At 39.4% G+C, this 18,673-nt stretch overlaps 1 protein-coding gene across 2 annotated transcripts in view; it reads right to left on the bottom strand.

Annotated features, from left to right (window-relative positions):
* dhx8 (DEAH (Asp-Glu-Ala-His) box polypeptide 8) overlaps window positions 1-18,615 on the bottom strand; it is a 35,896-nt gene extending 17,281 nt beyond the window's left edge. Inside the window, exons 1-15 of one of the 2 annotated variants that reach the window (XM_052038626.1) lie at window positions 18,359-18,615; window positions 16,541-16,626; window positions 14,671-14,746; window positions 14,383-14,468; window positions 13,473-13,576; window positions 11,169-11,507; window positions 9,852-9,996; window positions 9,462-9,665; window positions 8,492-8,579; window positions 7,460-7,557; window positions 6,683-6,830; window positions 5,830-6,011; window positions 3,784-3,978; window positions 1,306-1,491; window positions 546-756 (exon numbers count right to left, since the gene is read on the bottom strand). In XM_052038626.1, the coding sequence (XP_051894586.1) occupies window positions 546-756; window positions 1,306-1,491; window positions 3,784-3,978; window positions 5,830-6,011; window positions 6,683-6,830; window positions 7,460-7,557; window positions 8,492-8,579; window positions 9,462-9,665; window positions 9,852-9,996; window positions 11,169-11,507; window positions 13,473-13,576; window positions 14,383-14,468; window positions 14,671-14,746; window positions 16,541-16,626; window positions 18,359-18,467 (2,257 nt within the window). In that variant the 5' untranslated portion in view covers window positions 18,468-18,615. Of the gene's footprint in view, window positions 1-545; window positions 757-1,305; window positions 1,492-3,783; window positions 3,979-5,829; window positions 6,012-6,682; window positions 6,831-7,459; window positions 7,558-8,491; window positions 8,580-9,461; window positions 9,666-9,851; window positions 9,997-10,150; window positions 10,409-11,168; window positions 11,508-13,472; window positions 13,577-14,382; window positions 14,469-14,670; window positions 14,747-16,540; window positions 16,627-18,358 lie in introns of those variants that run through there. The other variant, XM_052038627.1, reaches the window with a different exon arrangement.
* Window positions 18,616-18,673: the final 58 nt, after the last annotated feature.

Genomic DNA, 18,673 nt, shown 5'->3' with positions numbered 1-18,673 from the left:
CGTGCACCTGAATTATAACTGTCTCAATCAGGAGAAGTAACAGTATATTGAAGCTTCTGGAGCAGCAGAAGTTGTAAGCAAACTCCTGATTTCTGCAAGTTGCTGCTCAGATATAGTTAAAGGAAGTTCATGCACAATTAAATCTTTAATAATGTTGACTGTTCATCACCTCACTCTTTATTTTACTTCTAAATGCAAGCCGACATCAATTAATTTTGCTGATTATAAAAGGTTAATTCAACTTTTACATTATCTAAACATTGTTAAGATTATTTGGAGGAAGAGACAATACAGATTGGAATTTCCAATTTAAACAATGCAACTCTTTACAACAGCAACGTTTAAGAGACACTTAGACAGACACATGAACAGGCAAGGAACAGAGGGATACAGACCACGTGGTGACAGATGGGATTAGTTAGACTGGCGTCATGGTCAGTGAACACATGGTGGGTGGAAGGACTATTCCTGTGCTGTACTGTTCTATGTTCAGAAGAGCAGTAGATCAGAAGTATAAAACATGTAGTAACCAAACATCTTAATACCTGGTGGTTCAGTCAGATGAATCTGCATCACTGTAATGAGACTAGCATCTAGATAATCAGTCTCAGGTTCCTTTGTATAAAGCACTTCCACAGGGTATGTTCGACCAGGAATTGTGAAGATAGGTGCCTCATAGAAATACTGGGAGAATTTAACGGCATCCAGCGTAGCTGATGTTACAATCAATTTCATATCAGGACGTTTTTTAACAGTCTAGAGAAAAAGAAACATGCATTAACATAACTTGTGTTAAAATAGGAAAAGCTTAAGTTCTAATGAACAAACACAACAGGCAGATTTATTGCTCTACGTTGTAGAAACGTCTGGAGTAAAGTGAGCAACAGGAAAAACTGGAAAAGGAAATCATGTTACATAGAATCAGTAACTCCACCTCAAATTGTATAACTTTGCAATACAAAGTTGAACATAATATCTTGACATATTAGATAAGTGTCCATTTGAAATAAGTAACTGGTTCATTTTAAACATGTAATCAAATTGAGGTTTAGAGAAGAGTTGTAAAATCAAACATCAATTTCAGAATTTAGGATGAACCTCTCAATCTCTCAAATTAGATTGATTCAGTCCAATCGGTGGGCCATTAATCTGCCTGTCAGATTTTAAATTTTGCCTTTTGTGCCCAGTGAGCAAAAGTAGTACTAAGGGGAAATACTTTTAACAGACAAGCTGATCCACTTGTGTGTCTACCTTATTTCAGGAGTTTAATATGCTTTTCAACCAAGAAAAAAAAAGACAGCTTACCTTCTTCAGAAGCCCAAACAGAACATCAGTATGTATGGTTCTCTCATGGGCCTCATCCAACATGATGATAGCATACGGAGACAGGTCAGGATCTATTAGGCACTCTCTCAGCAACATACCATCAGTCATGTATTTTATTACCGTTTCTGGACTGGTACAGTCTTCAAATCGAATGGTGTAACCAACCTACAACATTCAATAGAAAGAGTGAAAAGGAATGCCCTCTCCCATTGCTAGCACACCACCAGCCAGTGTTACCACCTGATATTTTTACACAGTTTAAAATTACTTAGTGCTGTATATAAAATAGACTTCAATTAAATACTAGGTACTGCAAATCGGTCCCCAGATTTTACGATGTGTCTCTTTGTCACAGAGACATGAGAAAAGAAACTAAAACCTGGGTGAAGAATGGACGAAAGTGCTGCAGCAAGGTCAAAGCAACTTGATCCACACCACTGAATGTAGCATACCAGGCACACACTCAAAAGGATCACAGTTTTATAGACTGGCATTGCAAGATTAACTGAAACTGGTTTTCTTTAACTTTACAATATAGAGGATACAGGGCACACAAGAACAAGAATTAATCATCACATTAACCTACTGCATCCGATTTCTCTCAGCTTTAGTTAAGGCACTAACTGTATCTCTTCAGCATGTTGGAGCTGTACTCATTTCTGATACCCACCTCTTTGACCTGCTCCTTTGCGCACAGTATTTATTTGGCTGGTCTAGTTAAGTTTCTGGTCAATGGTGATCCCCAGGATGTTGATGGTGGAGCAGTGGCAATAACATTGACTGTCAGCCATAGGTGGTTGGACTCGTGCTGTCATGTGTGGTGCCTATGTTACACCACTTATTAACAATGCTGATTGTTGTCTAGATCTTGCCAAACGCAGGCATGGACCGCATTTTCAGAGCTGCAGCAAATGGAATTGAACACTGTGCAATCATCACAGGCATCCTCATTTCTGACTTCACAAACTTTATGTTGGAATGAAGGTCACCGATGAAGCAGCCGAAGATGGCTGGGCCCAGGATGCTGCTATGAGGAACTTCTACGAGGTCTCAGGACTGGAACAACTTATCTCCAACGACCGTCTTCCTTTGTGCAAAGCAAGGCTCCAACCATGAAGGGGAGCATTATCCCCTTGATGCCTGTTGATCAGTTTTACCAGAGCAGCTTGATACCACATCAGGTCAAATGATGCCTTGATGCCAAAGTAAGTCACTCTCATCTAACTAGTGGGACTCAGCTCTTTGGACGAAGGTGGCGATGAGGTCTGGTGCAGAGTGATCCTGGTGAAACCCAAACAAATGATGTGCTAGCAGGTTATTGGTGAGTAAATGCCACTTGATAGCACTATTGATGAGACTTTCCATCACTTTGATTGAGAGATGACTGATTGGGAAGTAATCGGCAACAGTGGACTTATCCTACTTTTTAAGCACAGAGCGTAACTGGCCAATTTTTCATATTTGTCAGTAAGATGGAGTGTCGTAGCTGTGCTGGAACAGCTTGGTGGAAAGAACGGCTAATTCTCAAGTGCAAGTTTTCAGTGTTACAGCCAGGACATTTTCTGGCCCAAACGCTTTCACTGTATCCAGTTTTCTCAGTTGTTTCTTCATATCCCATGGAGTGAATCAAACTGGTTGAACACCAGATTCTGTGATGGTGCTGATCTCGGGTGTTAGCCTAAAGCCAAACAGCATGTCCAGCTGAAAATGGTGGCTAAATAGTTCAGGCCAGTCTGCTATCATTCTATTCTTGCTATCGGAAACACAAGAGACTGCAGATGCAAGCTTAAAACTGCTGGAGGAACTCAATGCAGGGTCTCGACCTGAAACGACCAGCCCTTTGTCTCCATGGATGCTGCTTGACTTGCTGATTTCCTCCAGCTGTTTAGTTTTTTCTATTCCTGCCACTGTTAAGGAGGGGGATATTCTCAGAATCTTTTAATTATCTGCTACCATTCATGACTGAATGTGACAGGACTGCAGAGCTTTGATCTGATCCATTGATTGTGGATTACTTCCCTCTGCTGCTCCTCATGTTTAGGTATGCCTGGTGCTGTTCTGAGCATACCCTTCTGTACTCTCACTGAATCAGGACTAATCCACAGGCTTGGTTGTAATCATTTAGTGACGGATATGCCAGGCCAGACTGTGGAGGATTCTGGAGGGGTAAACGTTTCTCATACCAGATATTAGGTTTTTTTTATATGAATGATAATATACTGTCTTTAAAAAACATTTATTTTATATGCAATTGTTCACACTAACAAAGAGCAAATAATGATTCCTTACAAAATTATATACTGACAATATAGACAAGGAGACACTACTGCAGCATTAAATCTGGAAAACAATCAATTTATCTTAGCAATCTCAAATGACAGCAAAGGACTAACCATAGTAGGATCCAGTAATTTATGAAGGTTAACATTTTAACAGAGGCAGATGATTTCAGCTTACCTCTTGACCTAAGCAGCAACCATACTCTTCTGACACTCTTTTGGCAACCGACATTGCAGCCACACGCCTTGGTTGCGTGCACCCAATCTTGCCCCGGGTTGTATATCCTGCCTCTGCCAAGTACTGGGTGATCTGAGTAGTCTTACCAGAACCAGTCTCCCCAATGACAATGAGGACTTGATTGTCATGCACAGCCTAGAAAAGAGAAAAATGTTTTATTACCAGAAATTTGTTTTCCAAAAGAATTAAGGACATGAGGCTATATTCGATTTCTGGTAAGTACAAGTGCATTTTCAAATGATATCCATATCAATCTACAAAAAGAGATTGTGGAAATTTACAAGCAATAACACTAAATAATTTTCTTGAAAACTGAACAAATTCCATGGGATTCCAGCTTATTACTACTATTAATAATAGTCAATGCCTACTTAAGATGGGGATAGATTTTCAAAATTGATGTTATTCATGGCACTGAAATATTTTGAGACAACTAATGCGAGGAATTAAATCAAATCAAAATTAATTACATATTTGCAGTCACTGCCACTTCTATTACCGGTTCATTTCAAAGTCAAACATTGTTACTTCTGCATTAAATGTTATTCTTAAACTATTTTAAATAACACAACTGAAACAGTTAATAGGAATTTTTCAATTAGCAAGTGCCTAAAGTGTTTCACAGGCATGGTACCAACCAAAACCAAACATAAGTAAATATTGGACCAGTTGCCCAAAAACTTAGCCAACAAGGTAGGTTTTAATAAGTGTATTAAAGGAGAAAAAAAAGGCAGAAAAATATAGAAAGAAAATTTCTGTGCTTGGCAGTCTTAGCTACTGAGGCACGACAAGCTGGGCAGAGCAGCTAAATTAGAACATGATTAAAGGACGAAAAGTAAAAATGCTTGAGGGCTTCTGGCCTGGAGGAAATTATAAAATCAGAGAGGGAAAGACCCTGGAAGGATCTGAAATAATAACTAATCCTTCAAATACTTTAATGGACTTTCTCATTAGGCTTAAATCATTTGCAACATGAAAACAACTACTTTTTATTGCCAAAGTTTTATAAAGCAATGCAAATCTATGGTAGTGAATATTTCCTTATTGCTACCTCACAACTGACAAATTTACAGATGGCAAATTTTATACGTTTTGCTATAGGGAAAATGTCAGACCAGTTAATAAGTTGTTAAAAGAAGGCTTCTAGCTGCAAGCCTCAGGGAAAATTCACAAGTTCTGTATCTTCTTAAAGCAAAGGAACAGTAACCAAACAATACCTTAGTTGCACAGCTACAGCTAGTTACCAATATCGAACAATAAATTCAGTGACAGCATTGACCTTGGTTAGTGTAGTCTGCTGTTTCTTGGTGCTAAATGTTCCAGTTGACAAATGCTGTAACCCAGAAACCACAAGGTTTTTGGCTGCAAGGCCTAAAACACTGACATAATTACACAGAACAGCAAAGTACCAGTCGTCAGCAAAGAGGCCCCATACAGGAACTTCCTATTATGTGCCAGCATCAGGGGGATAGAACATCGAGCAGTATATTTGCACTTCAAAGCTATTGTGCAAACAGCATTGTGAATAGATAACTAACAGCTGTAGATTAAAAATGTCAAAATTAAGCATTGTTCTGTCTTTCCTCCATCAGACCAGACATTCAGTCTTCAAGTTAATAACATGACCTCAATGCTCTTGTATAACAAGCCCTGAAAAAATGTATTATTTGTCTTTAATGGATGCAATAGGTGCTGCTACTGACTGACAAGTGCAACATCATCCAGGGTTGTGGAGCTACAGCACCGCCTGGTGGCCTATGATTTCAACAATCAGAGACAGTGGAGATGAGGGACTGCAGATGCTGCAATCTGGAGCAACAGATTCTTTTGTTGCTACAGCAATCAAAGGACCTGTTGACAAGAAGGAATTTCCTTTCTAATCAAACACATCATAGTGGTATTTTCACAGAGTGAAAGATGACATTCGAAAAAGAATATATATACACATAGAATATGATATAAGAGAATAGATTACAAACGACATACCTGAACCAACTGCTCTTTAAGCCTGTAGATTGGTAGGCTCTCTCTCTGCTCAAGAATTGACAATTGGGTTTTACGCCCATAAGATGCTTTGTTTCCTCCAAAAGCATGCTTCTTCCATTCAGGTATGTCTTGCGGCATCATTCCTATACCCCTCATGTTTGCTGCAATCTGTCGGCCATCAACTAGAAAATAAAGAGCACACTACTGACTTGCCCATCAGCTACCTTTTATGTCTGGTACAACCGTGACAATTTATATCACACGTTAAAATGAAACTTTACTTGGAGAGAAGGGAGAAACAGAAGTTGCAGTGAGTGTGACATTTCATTTTTCAAATCCAATCAGACTTCTAAGCATAGATGTTCCTCCATTTGCAGCTGTAAAACACTAATTTGAAAAGTGTACAGCTGGTTTCTAGTCAGGTCACAAAATAAAATTGTCATAACATTTGTAATAACTAACCACTTCAGGAAAGGCAAACTGGTTGTATGAAGTATGCAGCACTGAGGCAATGGAGAGAGGCGCTATTGTTCAGGGTACATTGCTAATGCCAAATATCAGTGCTTTGTCCTGCCAGCTCACCTTTGATCATTTGATATTGATAACGTGGCAAAAAGATTCCAATCCCTAGCATTAAAAAAAACCCACTTTGAGCAGATTAAAAAAAGCGCATAAAACCAAATCTACAATATTTTTAATAACTCACCCAAACAGTAACTTAAGACTAGAAAAACCATTAAAATACTACATTACCAATCACTGAAATACAGGATGAGCAGAAGCCACAATTTATAATCAATATCGTTCTTTCCCCATCCTCAGCACAAGGAAAATATTTTAGCCATTAGCATACCGTCAGGTAGTGGATCAACCCAATGTTTATTGAGTCCCATTGGGATCGAGTCCATTTCTGCCTCTCGTTGCGCTTGCTTCATTTCCCGCCTTTCCTTAGCCAGAGCACTCTGCATCATGGCAGCCTGGGATAGAGAGCCATCAGGGTTCTAAATAAAACATAAACCAGTAGATTAGTAATTCAAGAAAACATTCACATCACCAAATAACTGTGAATTAAAAAACTGAAGATGCGGAAACCTAAAACAAGTAAAAGCTGAAAGTCAGGTAACATCTGTGGAAAGAGAAACAGAAGTAATGTTTCAGGGCAAAGACCCTTCATCGGAACAATCCAAACAATTGAGGCTTGAAACTTCTCATACAAACTGTGTCAGAGAACTTGCCTCAGGAAATATTCTCAATGCAACCAAGATCTCACTTTGCCTTCGCTACTTACACCTCTGCACGAACGAAGCTTACAACAGGAATAGCCTCCGAAACTCTGGCTTAATGGTTTTTAAATACAGCATCTATACTTAGTGGATTTAAATGAGTTCAAGATTTCATTGCACAAATATATGTATTACCCCACAACCAAAATTGCACTTACAGAATTATAACAATATAAAGCATAGGAACTTTCATGCCTCGATGATAAACCATGGATTAATTTCTAACTTATTACACTAAAAATAAGCAGCAAAATGCTTCAAATGGAGTGAGAGCTTAAAACATATTTTGCAAATTCTATTCAAAGCATATATAGAAGTGAGTCCTTGGATCTAATTGTTCTGCATACCTTTACTATTTTAACAGGACTCATGTCCATGCTTTGCTTGGTATGCCCTCTGAGGAACGGAGGCTCTTCTTCCACAAGCTCTATTTCCAGGTCTTCATCTGTAAAATAGTAGAGAAAATCAAGCAATGATTCAAAGCTCTGCAATAAAAATAGGTAAGTAGATTTTTAAAATTTGAATGCAAAATATTGATTAAATTGCATCTTCACCAATCCAGACAGAAGGATTTTATCTTTACTTGGGCAGTCCAGTGTCTAATTCCCATTTTGATTAATTCACCGGAGTCTCCCTCACATGCCTCATGATTCATCACAGCACAAAACCGACTGAAACAACTCAGCTTGTACAAAATGAACAGCCTTTTATATACTGAAGTGCCAAATGCTTATTTACAGTTAAAAGGCAAATTTAAAAATAAAGCCTTGAATAAAAAGCAACAGAAATGCAACAACGAATTTTACAGGAGTGAGATACAGTCGGGTTTATTTTCATCTGAATCAGATTTATTATCATTGACAAATGTCATGAAATATGTTGTTTTGCAGCAGCAGTATAGTGCAAGACATAAAGACATAAAAATTATAAGTTACAAACCAACATAAACATCAGCAACTTTGATTTATTGAAGGTGCTTTAAATACAGTAAGTCAAGGCACTTAACAGGAACATCTGCAAACAAAATTTAACATTACGCCATGCAAATGTTATGATGCACAGATAAATCTTACAAAGTATCTTAAAGGAGGCATGGCGCACAGATCAGACATGCGACATATTAGCAAAGTTTTGGGGGTGCGGGGGGGGGGGGGGGGGGGGGGGGTGGTGCTGCGTAAGATTGAGGAGACAATAGCAGAGGTTGTGGGTCAGGTAGATTTGGTTTAGGGAAAGAATTCCAGAATTTAAGGCCCAGGCAGCTGAAGGCATAGTTGTGAATTCATCATGATGAAACCCAAGCATGAAGTTAGCAGATACAAAAATAGGATTTAACAATTAGTGTTCATTTTTCACTCAGTAAAATGAAAATTTACTCATACCTTCTTCATCGTCAACTTTAGGCAGGATACCTGTTTCTTCATCAAAATCGGGATACTCTTCCTTTGAGATAACATTTGCTGCAATCATCTGAAATATTAAAAGTTTATACAGAAAAAATTATAGAAGCAATCTAGCTTTCAAATATAATTGGTTCCTGAAAAATACAAATCGGTCAAACTTTGCTGGCTGTGGCCAGTTTCCAAGGGAAATACTGGCATTCAGCCACTCCCAAACTTTGGCAGACTCTCTTAAACAGACATGCCTAGTAACAGATCCCAGTGCATCCATCACTCTGCTCCACTGCTGGACTCAAACAATGGAGCCCTATCTTGTTAGCATTACCCAACATCACTCTGAGGAATCCATCTCCCAGTTCCTTTGCCAGACAGACCTGGCGCAGAACTGGAGATCCCACTCATAGTGGCTCCTGGCCTGAAAATTAGGTGGAAAGTGGAAAGTTATTTATAAACAATTATTTTTCCACTTTTTAAAAAAATTATTTACAATAATTTTATGTTTTTATAGATTTCTGAATTGCTGATATATTTGAACTTTACAGCTTTCACAGGAGGCAAGAATCTGAGCCCAGCTTTTCTTCCATTAATGGCTGTGGAGTGTTCCAGAGGCAGGGCCTCAGCACTCTGCTACTAGAGGCCTATTTGCTGCCGTGACCTTGTTACACCTCAAGAGTCAGCCCCATTCACCCTCTGCATCCGTTCCAGGAAGTACAGCAGGTGGAGATTTCAGGTGGCAGTGTGGGCCCTACCCAATTCAGCCCAATGGATCCAATAATATGAATTAGTGCTTCCTGATGATAGGACACCACACCTCCAGCATTCTGTGCATGTTACTAAAGGAATTTTATTGGCACTTTGTTCTAGTTAATTAATCACCTCTGAAACACTAGCTTAAAAAAGATCCATTATTATGTCTGCCATTTGATAAGTTAATCTCTACACAGGGTCCTACCTGCTTGATCTCCCATTTCTCTGGATCAGAGATCTTTGTGAGCCGTTTGCGTTCTAGTACATCATCCTCTACCTCGGGAGTGTTCACCAACGACAAATTACTGGGTCTGTCAGGGTTCCTCATGGCAGTTTCCTCATTGCTTTCACCTCCAACATTACGGCGCCGGTTTGGATTCAGATCCTCTCCAGTCTCTTGATCGACATCCTAATGAACCAGATTAAACCAGAACAATGTTAATTCAGAGCAGAAACTCTATCTTTTCCCTAAAATTGGACTTCAAACTGAAACTGATATGGTCTATTTTTTTCCACTCTGACACGTATCAAACCTTAATAAGTTTTGAACTTTGCTTGCTTTCAAAAATTTCAATTCAAAATTGCTGATAATTACCTTCATACTTAAGCTTGTTTTGGACCCAGTGAACGATAACACTTTAATCTTTACTCTTTGACCTTTGCTAACAACGTCAGCAACATTGGCTACACGCCCCTCTCGCCGGAGCTCGGATATGTGCACCAAGCCTTCCCATCGTTTTCTTAAAAGAAAGTGCAATGAAAAAAAAAGCATTTATTGGTAAAGTGACCACAATAGTTATACATAAGTCATTCACCATGTACATAGAATTATTTTGAAATACAAATGCAAATTCTACATTTTTTTTTAGAAACAGTTAATACAATGAGACACACCTGAGGAACGGTTGGTATCTGAAACATCCAAGAAAAACACAGATAAAAAAAATCAATAGACATTTGCAATTTTCAGGTTAAGTATTTCCATAAAATCAGCATTAGTCTTAATAGTTAGAGACAAAATCTGCATGTAACTATATTGTAAAATTTTTATAAGTTCTAAAATCAAGCTCTAAGACATATAGAATCTAGGACACCATTTCCCAGTAATGATTTCAACAAACGTTTTAATACATGGTAGAGAAATAGGCCTCCAAAGTTTGCTGCTCAAGTACTCGAGTCAAAGTATGGCATGCTTCATTTTCCACTCCCTCACCCCCCACACTCCCACCCAGGAGCTCCGACTGTAAAGCAACAATTTCCCAAAGGAACTAAAATATTTTTAATGCCTTAAAAAACTATCATAAATGGAAACTAATATTGTACAGGCTTGAGCCTTGTAAATGTACAGAACTGGAACAATCAGAGGACTAAAAGCTCAGCTCTGAAGAATTAGTTATGAATTTCGTTTTCAAAATATTTAAGCAATTGTGAACTATTCTTGCAAACTTTTTTTAATCTATTACTTTAATAATCCATTTGAACAAATGAGGAGACAGCATGGCTATTATTTCACAAAGGAAGAACAAGCCTTTTGTTCTAAGCACATCTGGATATCTCCTTTCACCATCCAGAACTTGGAAGTATTGGCTGAGCAGTATACATGGAAAGGAAAACACTCCTCCTTGCAGCAATAACTGTAAGAAACTGTTTGACAGAAATTAAAACACTGAAGGAGATTTGGGAAATTTTACTCACATGCAGAAAATGGACACAAAAGGAAAGTTGTGAGAGGTGCCTTAATAATGCAATGTCATTTACCAGTATCTATACATTCCAACATTTCTCAGCATGTTTGAATTTTTTTTCCACCACTTGAAAAACTATACTCATATCACTCTAATCCAACTTAAGTCTTTAGACTGTTGCAATGATTTCTTACACTACCTGCTGCTTCTTTTGTGCTATACCATACCTTAATCCCTCCAGCTGTACAAAACATCCAAACTGCATGATACTGGTGACTTTGCCATTGTATATTTCGCCCACGGATGGTTCTTCAGGTGGAGGCCTGTCGATATGTCTTTCTTTCCTTTTCTCACAGCTCTTTTCTCTGGGTCTGACGCGTTCCTTATGATCCCGGCTTGGGCTCCGACTCCTGCTTCTGGATCGCTTGCTGGATTTACCTTTGTTTCGGTCTCTGGAGTGTGATCTGGACCTTGACCTGTGTCGGCGCTTCCGGTCTCGGTCTCTGTCTCTGTCTCTACTACGACTGCGACTCCTTTTCTTTTTCCTTCCCTTTTCATTCGAGCTACTAATGAGAAACATAATTCTACTTTTACCAACTTGAAATAAATCATGACAATTGTTCACAGGACACAGAAAAACATTTGAAGAGAATCTTGAGAAAGGCCAGAAATACATTTTTCTTCTTTCACATAGCTGATCTGAATATCAACTACAAATCTAGTCTAATGCCCATCTAATATTTACGAGGGTAAACTGTCATTATGTTGACCAAAGTTAGATCAGAGCTACTGGTCACATTCTGCTCAACACATCATTTGTGAACCAAGTGCCTATGGCGGACTTGCCTAAATGGTTCCAATTTAGAGAAATTTGTGACACAAGGTTGACATTTGGTCCATTGGTTCTGAGTAATACCTAAAGCTTCCAGATTCTTTGTATCAACTGCTCTCCAAGAAATTCTTACACGTTCCCAATGTTGTTCCTTTGTTTAAGAAGGGAAATGGGGACAATCCAGAAAACTATAGGCTGGTGAGACTCACATCAGTGGTAGTGAAGCTACTGGAGAGGATTCTTAGGGATAGGATTAATTCCAATGTGGAAGAACATGGGCTAATTAGAGACAGCCAGCATGCCTTTGTGTGGGGCAGGTCATGTCTTATAAACATGATTGAGTTTTTTTTTGAGGAGGTGATGAAGGTGATTAGTGAGGGTAGGACAGTGGATGTTATCTACATGGATTTTAGTAAGGCATTTGACAAGGACCCTCACGGTAGGTTGATCAGGAAAATTAAGATGCATGGGACCTACAGTGACTTGGCCATTTGGATTAGGAATTGGCTTGCCCATAGAAGACAGAGCTTTGTGGTGGAGGGGTATTATTCTGGCTGGAGGTCTGTGACCATTGGTGTTCCACAGGGATTGGTACTGTGACCTCCGTTGTTTGTGATATATAAATGACTTGGAAGAAAATGTAGGTGGGTTGGTTAGTAAGTTTGTAGACACCAAGAGAATTGGTGGAGTTGCAGACAGGTCAAAGGATACAGGAGGATATAGATCAATTACAATTTTTGGTGGAGAAATAGCAGAGGGAGTTTAATCCAGGCAAGTGTGAGGTGTTGCACTTCGGGATGTCAAATGTAAGGGGAAGAATACCGTAAATCACAGGACCCTTAACAGCAATGATGTACAGAAGGATCTTGGGGTCCAAGTCCACACCTCCCTGGGAAGTGGCAACACAAGCAGACAGAGTGGTAAAGAAGGCGTATGGCATACTTGCCTTCATCACTAGGGGCATAAAGTATAAGAGTCAGGAAGTCATATTGCAGTTATATAAAAGGGTTTGGTTACACCACACTTGGATCTTTAGTTTTTTTAAACTGTTATTAAATGGTGCAGTTAAGTTGCAGTAGCTTGTTTGCCTTGACCCCAGGTGCTGTAATTTCCATGCAACAGTTAATGAATAGATGAAAATAATCTACTTTGAAAACAGAACTATTTCCAGGTCTCTGATCCTGGTGAGAATCAGAATGAAATTCAATATCAAGTCCAAGATTAAAACTATTCCACTTTGAATTCATTAGTGGCCATCCTTCTTTGTGTGTTCCAACAATATGTTGTTGACTTATGTAACACTCCACATGCATTGGAAACTTTCCTGTATCTTTACAAATTTAATCATTTACTTCTGAATCTGCAGGGTATTCTATCAAATGTGGGGATCACAGGAAATATTTTTGTCTGACCATCCCCCAATGACTGCAAGCACACTATTCAGCTAAAGTCACTGGACGACAGGCTGAAGTGGGAATCCTGGCTGAGTTCTATCTCGTCATCCCAGTGCCCTAACTTAATCCGTGGTACTAAACCATTGCTACCCAACTGATGTAAGGTAGGTCAACCTAGATCAATAAACAGACCTAGGACTTCCCAGTCTGTACCACTTATTACATATCACTTGGTGTCTTTTTCTACTAATCTATTAAGAAAGGCAAATTATAAAAATGTATTTAAAAGGAAACTGCAAAAATACCTGTGTTTGCTACTCTTTTTAATATCATTCTTTGTTGGCATCAAGGCTTCAAGTTCCTTCAATGCATCTGCAGCCACTTTCATATCATCTTCATCCAGTAAAGTCTGCAAAACAAAGAGCAGGCTTGGTTTCTTTCAACCTAACAAAGAGCAAAAGACATTTTCAAGGTGTTCCCATGCAGCAATTGATTACCTCAAATGAAGAATAATTCAAGATTTCCACAAGGGAATACCTTTCTAAGATTAATCGAGAATATTGTGTTGTTTGAACATAATTAACTGGGTTGTGGTTAAATTTATAGAATATCAGGGGATGCAAATATTATTCAAATTATTTAGTTGGTGACCACCCAAAAAGACAACCATTTGACTTCTACAGTAACAATGCATGAAAGAGAGTCCAGTCTAAAATCATGGAAATTGATTTTATCAATATAAAACAGTGGTAATTAGTTAAGTACTAAAAAAAAACCTAAAAAACAAAGCCAAGACGATTTAAAAGCAAAGACCAAAACTTACACCTTTGTAAATCTAATAGTATTTCATTTATGTTTACACATTACTAATATTCCATCAACTCCTTCAAAATACTTGAGATGTCCAAATTGTTGGGTTTGAGAATGAGATCAGTACACTGAGTAGTGAAATGCAAAGTGCTTCAAATCAGAACTCTGTTCTGATGAAAAGGCACCCCCAAAATGTTCATGCCGTTTCGCTTTCAGATACCAACCCCATCCACTTCCAATATTTGTTGTTTCAATTTCAACGCAAGGATGAAAATAAATCTATCGAGCAAAGTTACCCTCAGATGAATGTACAAAGTCTCAGCTGAATGTCAAAGAGTAGTTAGAGACTGGAAAACAACAATGAAGTTCCTTAGTAAGGGGCCTAAAAATAAGTGCAGAACTTACCCTTATTGATGGGTTATCAGGCATACAAAGGGCAGGGAATAGTTCCTTCATTTTCTCTTTTTCTGATTTTTGTTTTGGTAATTCAGCTGTGAAAATATTAAGAAACATCAAGAAAGAATTAAATAAACATTAAGAATAAAAAGGCAATTAAGACAAAATAAATAGCTTTTCAGGGAGCTAGAGTAGCTGGGATGGGCTGTATGACTTCTTGTGTTCTAAAATTTCATAAATCTCTGGAAATCCAATCTACTGCACATGTACGAAGAGAGAAGGTGCTGTATTTCTTACGTTTGCTGGAAGTTGATGGTTTGGCTGGAGGTCGCATAGTCTGTATCAGACGTAACAAGTTGCTGATGAGTGAATCCTGGAAAACAACGAAATTTAAGAACAACAGTCAGTGCAAGCAATTAGAATCCACAATAAAAGTCACTTGTGGGGTTAACACTTAGCAACAATATACCACATTTGCAAGGAAATGTTCTACTTTAATGAAGACAAAAGAGGTTTCAGATGCTCGAATCCAGAACAAAAACAGAATGCTGATAGAACTCAGTCAATCAGCATTTGTGGTGGCAAAAGATGTAAGTCAATGTTTTGGGTTGAGAACCTGTATCAGGACTGAGAGGGAACAGGAAGGATTGCCAGTGTATTGTCATTGCTACAGAAAAACCAAACACAATTCGGAAGACCATCTCATATTCCACTTGGATAACTTGCAACCCAACGGTATGAATATTGAATTTTCCAATTTTGAGGTAACCCACACTCCTGGTGCTCTCCTCCCACACACACTCACCTGTCCACCAGATTTTCTTTTCCCTTTGTTCATCCTCCCATTCCACCCCCAACCTGGTTCCACCTATTACCTACCAGCCTCTATCCCATCTCCCTACCTACTACTATATACTAGCAACCTTTCCTGTTCCCTCTCAGTCCTGAGACGTCAATTTACACCTTTAGCTCCCACAGATGCCGACTGACCCACTGAGTTCTTTCGGCAGTCTGTGTTTGTTCAACTTTAATATTTGGCTGACCATGACGAGGGCAATAAACAGCCAACTCCTGATCACAAGAATTTGTTCTGTCAGTTTAAAAAAAAGAATAATTCAGTATTCGAATTTAGAAATATTGACTCAAGAGGAGATTGTATTTTAACAAAAACAATCCAATTATATGCTGGCACTACAGTTTTGCAGTGGGATCTTTAAATAGATGTTAAACCCTTTATTGCTTAAGCAAAGGACCAATCATCTGTTTCAAGCAGGATAATGCACTCCCAATATGTTACACAGCACAAATCCAGCATGTATTCCTCCTTACCTACTGTACTCTCTGGAGAACATTCATTTAAAAAAAGGTTACTGCACAGCCTTTGTTAGGTCTATGAATTTGTTGAGCTTTGTTTGATGGGAATATGCACAATTGATTAATATAAACCCTTATGAGTTATACAACAGACATTCTGACCACCGTAAATGAATTTCTAACATCAGCATGTATTGCCAAGATACTTCAAAAACTCCACGGTAGTATTATGCAAAGACAGTGAAGTTTTTTGAAGTAGTATAAACATTTATATAAGTACTAAAATTAAATGCTGAAAGTACAAACTGGTTAGCAAAATGGTTAGCATTTTAGTGAAGGCCTTTTACCAGTACTCCAATTCTATATAAAAAAAAACTGCCTTTGCTCTTTCAGATGCTCACTTATCTTTAACATTTTTCCCAACATTTTCTATTTACACTTCAGATTCATACCATCTTAAGTTTTACTAATGTTTCCTAACAATCTTAGATGAGGTATGTATGATACGTACACAATCAGGATGTCTATAGTAACGAAAGTACCAGAAAGTGGAAATAATAACTGACACCGAGCATATAAAGAAAATAAAGAATTTGGAAATATCAGTTCTGTTTAAACTCTACAAAGCACTCTGTTTCAGTAATGTTTGCATCTGAAAAATATATTTCAGTGTTGCAGAAAAGGGCAGGCAGGCTAGTTAAGGGAAGACTTTTGTTGATTCAAGATAGTCCAAAAAAAGACCCTTTTTTGTCAGATTACCTTGAGGATTTATAGAACATCTCCCATCCCTTTGGGTAAAAGGGATTGGTATATCAATCAGGAACAGATTATGATTGTTCTATATTGAACTTACTGTAAACTCAGCTCCATTCTTAAGCAGTGCTCCTTTAAACGTATCAAAAGTAATATTCTTCTCAGCAAGACTGATGATAAATTCAGCTGGAAACAGAAAAACATTACATTGGAAAAGCCAGCACATTATATTGCACAACTCAATGGAAGCAAATCAAACTTAGCCTTACATTTACACATACAAAATATTATTTCTATTATGGATAAACAATGGTGATCTTTGTTGATTCTATCACTAATATCAAACCCAAGGAAAAAACAAACATGCATTCAATAAGTGACAATCACAATACGCCAAAGCCCTATACAATTAAGTATTTTCCTGAAGGGTAGCCATTGTTGTATTGTTGGAAATGTTGATACCAACAGCATCCCACAAAAATCAATGACCAACAAATCAGAATTCAGTGACATCGGTTGAATAACAAATATTGATGAGAACATCTGGAATGATTCCCCTTTTCTTCCCTGAAATACTGTTAAGGAATCTTCAGCATCTATACGCGGGGCAGTAAGAGCCAGGATGTGACGTCTCCACTGTGAGACAGCACGTACAACAGATGAAACTTGTGCTCAAATCTCTACAACCTCCCGACTCAGAGGCATTTTGGGAATTCCAGGGTGAAAACTGTACTGGCTGGTTACACATACAGATTCTCAAGTAATCAAGATGCAGTATCTGTAGACATTTCCATTCACCAGAGACTGCACTACAAGCCATTGTTGACTTGTTCACCAAAGCGTACAAAAGGACAAGCCTCATACTCAACATCTGCGAGACAAAGGTTTTCTATCAACTTGCCCGCACTGTACAACACAACTGTTTGACAGTGAAGGTTCACTGTGAGATCCTGAAGAATATGCCATCTACTTCAACATAATAGGACAGAGCTTGGTTATTTGATTTTCTTCAAAACCTCAGACCCAGCACAAAACTCATGGTCTACCAGACAGCAGCAGTGCCCACCCTCCTGCACACTTCTGAGACCTGAAGTACCTATAGCAGACATTCCTGGGTGCTGGAAAGATGCCACGAGCACTGTCTCTGAAAAAAACCTCAAAATTCATCAGAAGGATGAGCGAACCAACGTAATTGCCCATTCCCAGGCCAACAACCCCAGTACCAAGACACCAATGATATTTGGTAATCTACTTTGGGCAGGCAATGCCACTCGCACGTCCCCAACACCAGCGTCCCAATACATGCTCTCTATTCCAAGCTCTGTCACAAGTGACAACAACGGTGGATGGAGGAAAAGACAAAAGGACGCGCTCAAAGCTCCTGAGAATCGCTAGCCCAACAACAGAAGAAACATTTAAAAATAACTGCAAATGCTAGAAATCTGAAATAAAAGAAACAGAAAATGCTGGAAACAATCAGCTAGTTAAACAGCGTCAGTAGAGAGGAAAGGGAGAAACGTTGACCTGAAACTACTCCACTGCAAAGTCTCTTCAAGGTATGCCGAAGTCTTCCTCCAAGTCCTGATGCAGGGTTTCGACTCAAAACATCAACAATACCTTTCCACCCCCATCTACCCATCCACCCCCACCCCCCATCCTAAGCCACCTCCATCCCCACTCGACCCGCTGAGTTCCTCCAGCAGATTGTTTATTGCTCCGGATTCCAGCATCTGCAGTCTCTGGTGTCTACCCAGCAACGTGGACTGTTTCTCCACAGATCCCGCCTGACCCACTGAGTATTTCCAGCAGACTCTGTTTTCCTCCCTTGCTGAAGGGGGGTGGGGGGGGGGGGGGGAGAGGGAAGGAGCCGTGGAGCCGGTGCTCAAGCCCCGAGGGACACCCCCGGCCTGGCCCTTACCCAGGTCCTTGTCGTTGATGCCCAGGTGGTTGTCCAGCTCGGTGCAGACCTTGGACACCAGCGACAGGTACTCCAGCTTACTCAGCTCCTCCAACGCCAGCTCCGCCATCTCCCGGGCCTTTCCCAATGATTATTCGCCCGAGAAAAACCCCATTCACTTCCCCTGCAGTGGATCAAATCAAAGCCCTCTCCGCCGAGCCGCCATCTTCTCACAGTCACCTCTCGCCTTTCACCTCCTGACGTCGCGCCCGTCGCTCGGATCCCGCTCGGCTCTTTCCGGACATTCTCGGGTGGAAAGTTCGGCTCTGTCACCGC

This window comes from Pristis pectinata, chromosome 25 (genome assembly GCF_009764475.1).
Source record: "Pristis pectinata isolate sPriPec2 chromosome 25, sPriPec2.1.pri, whole genome shotgun sequence".
Taxonomy (NCBI): Eukaryota; Metazoa; Chordata; class Chondrichthyes; order Rhinopristiformes; family Pristidae; genus Pristis; species Pristis pectinata.
This window is presented reverse-complemented; position numbering and strand designations above follow the sequence as displayed.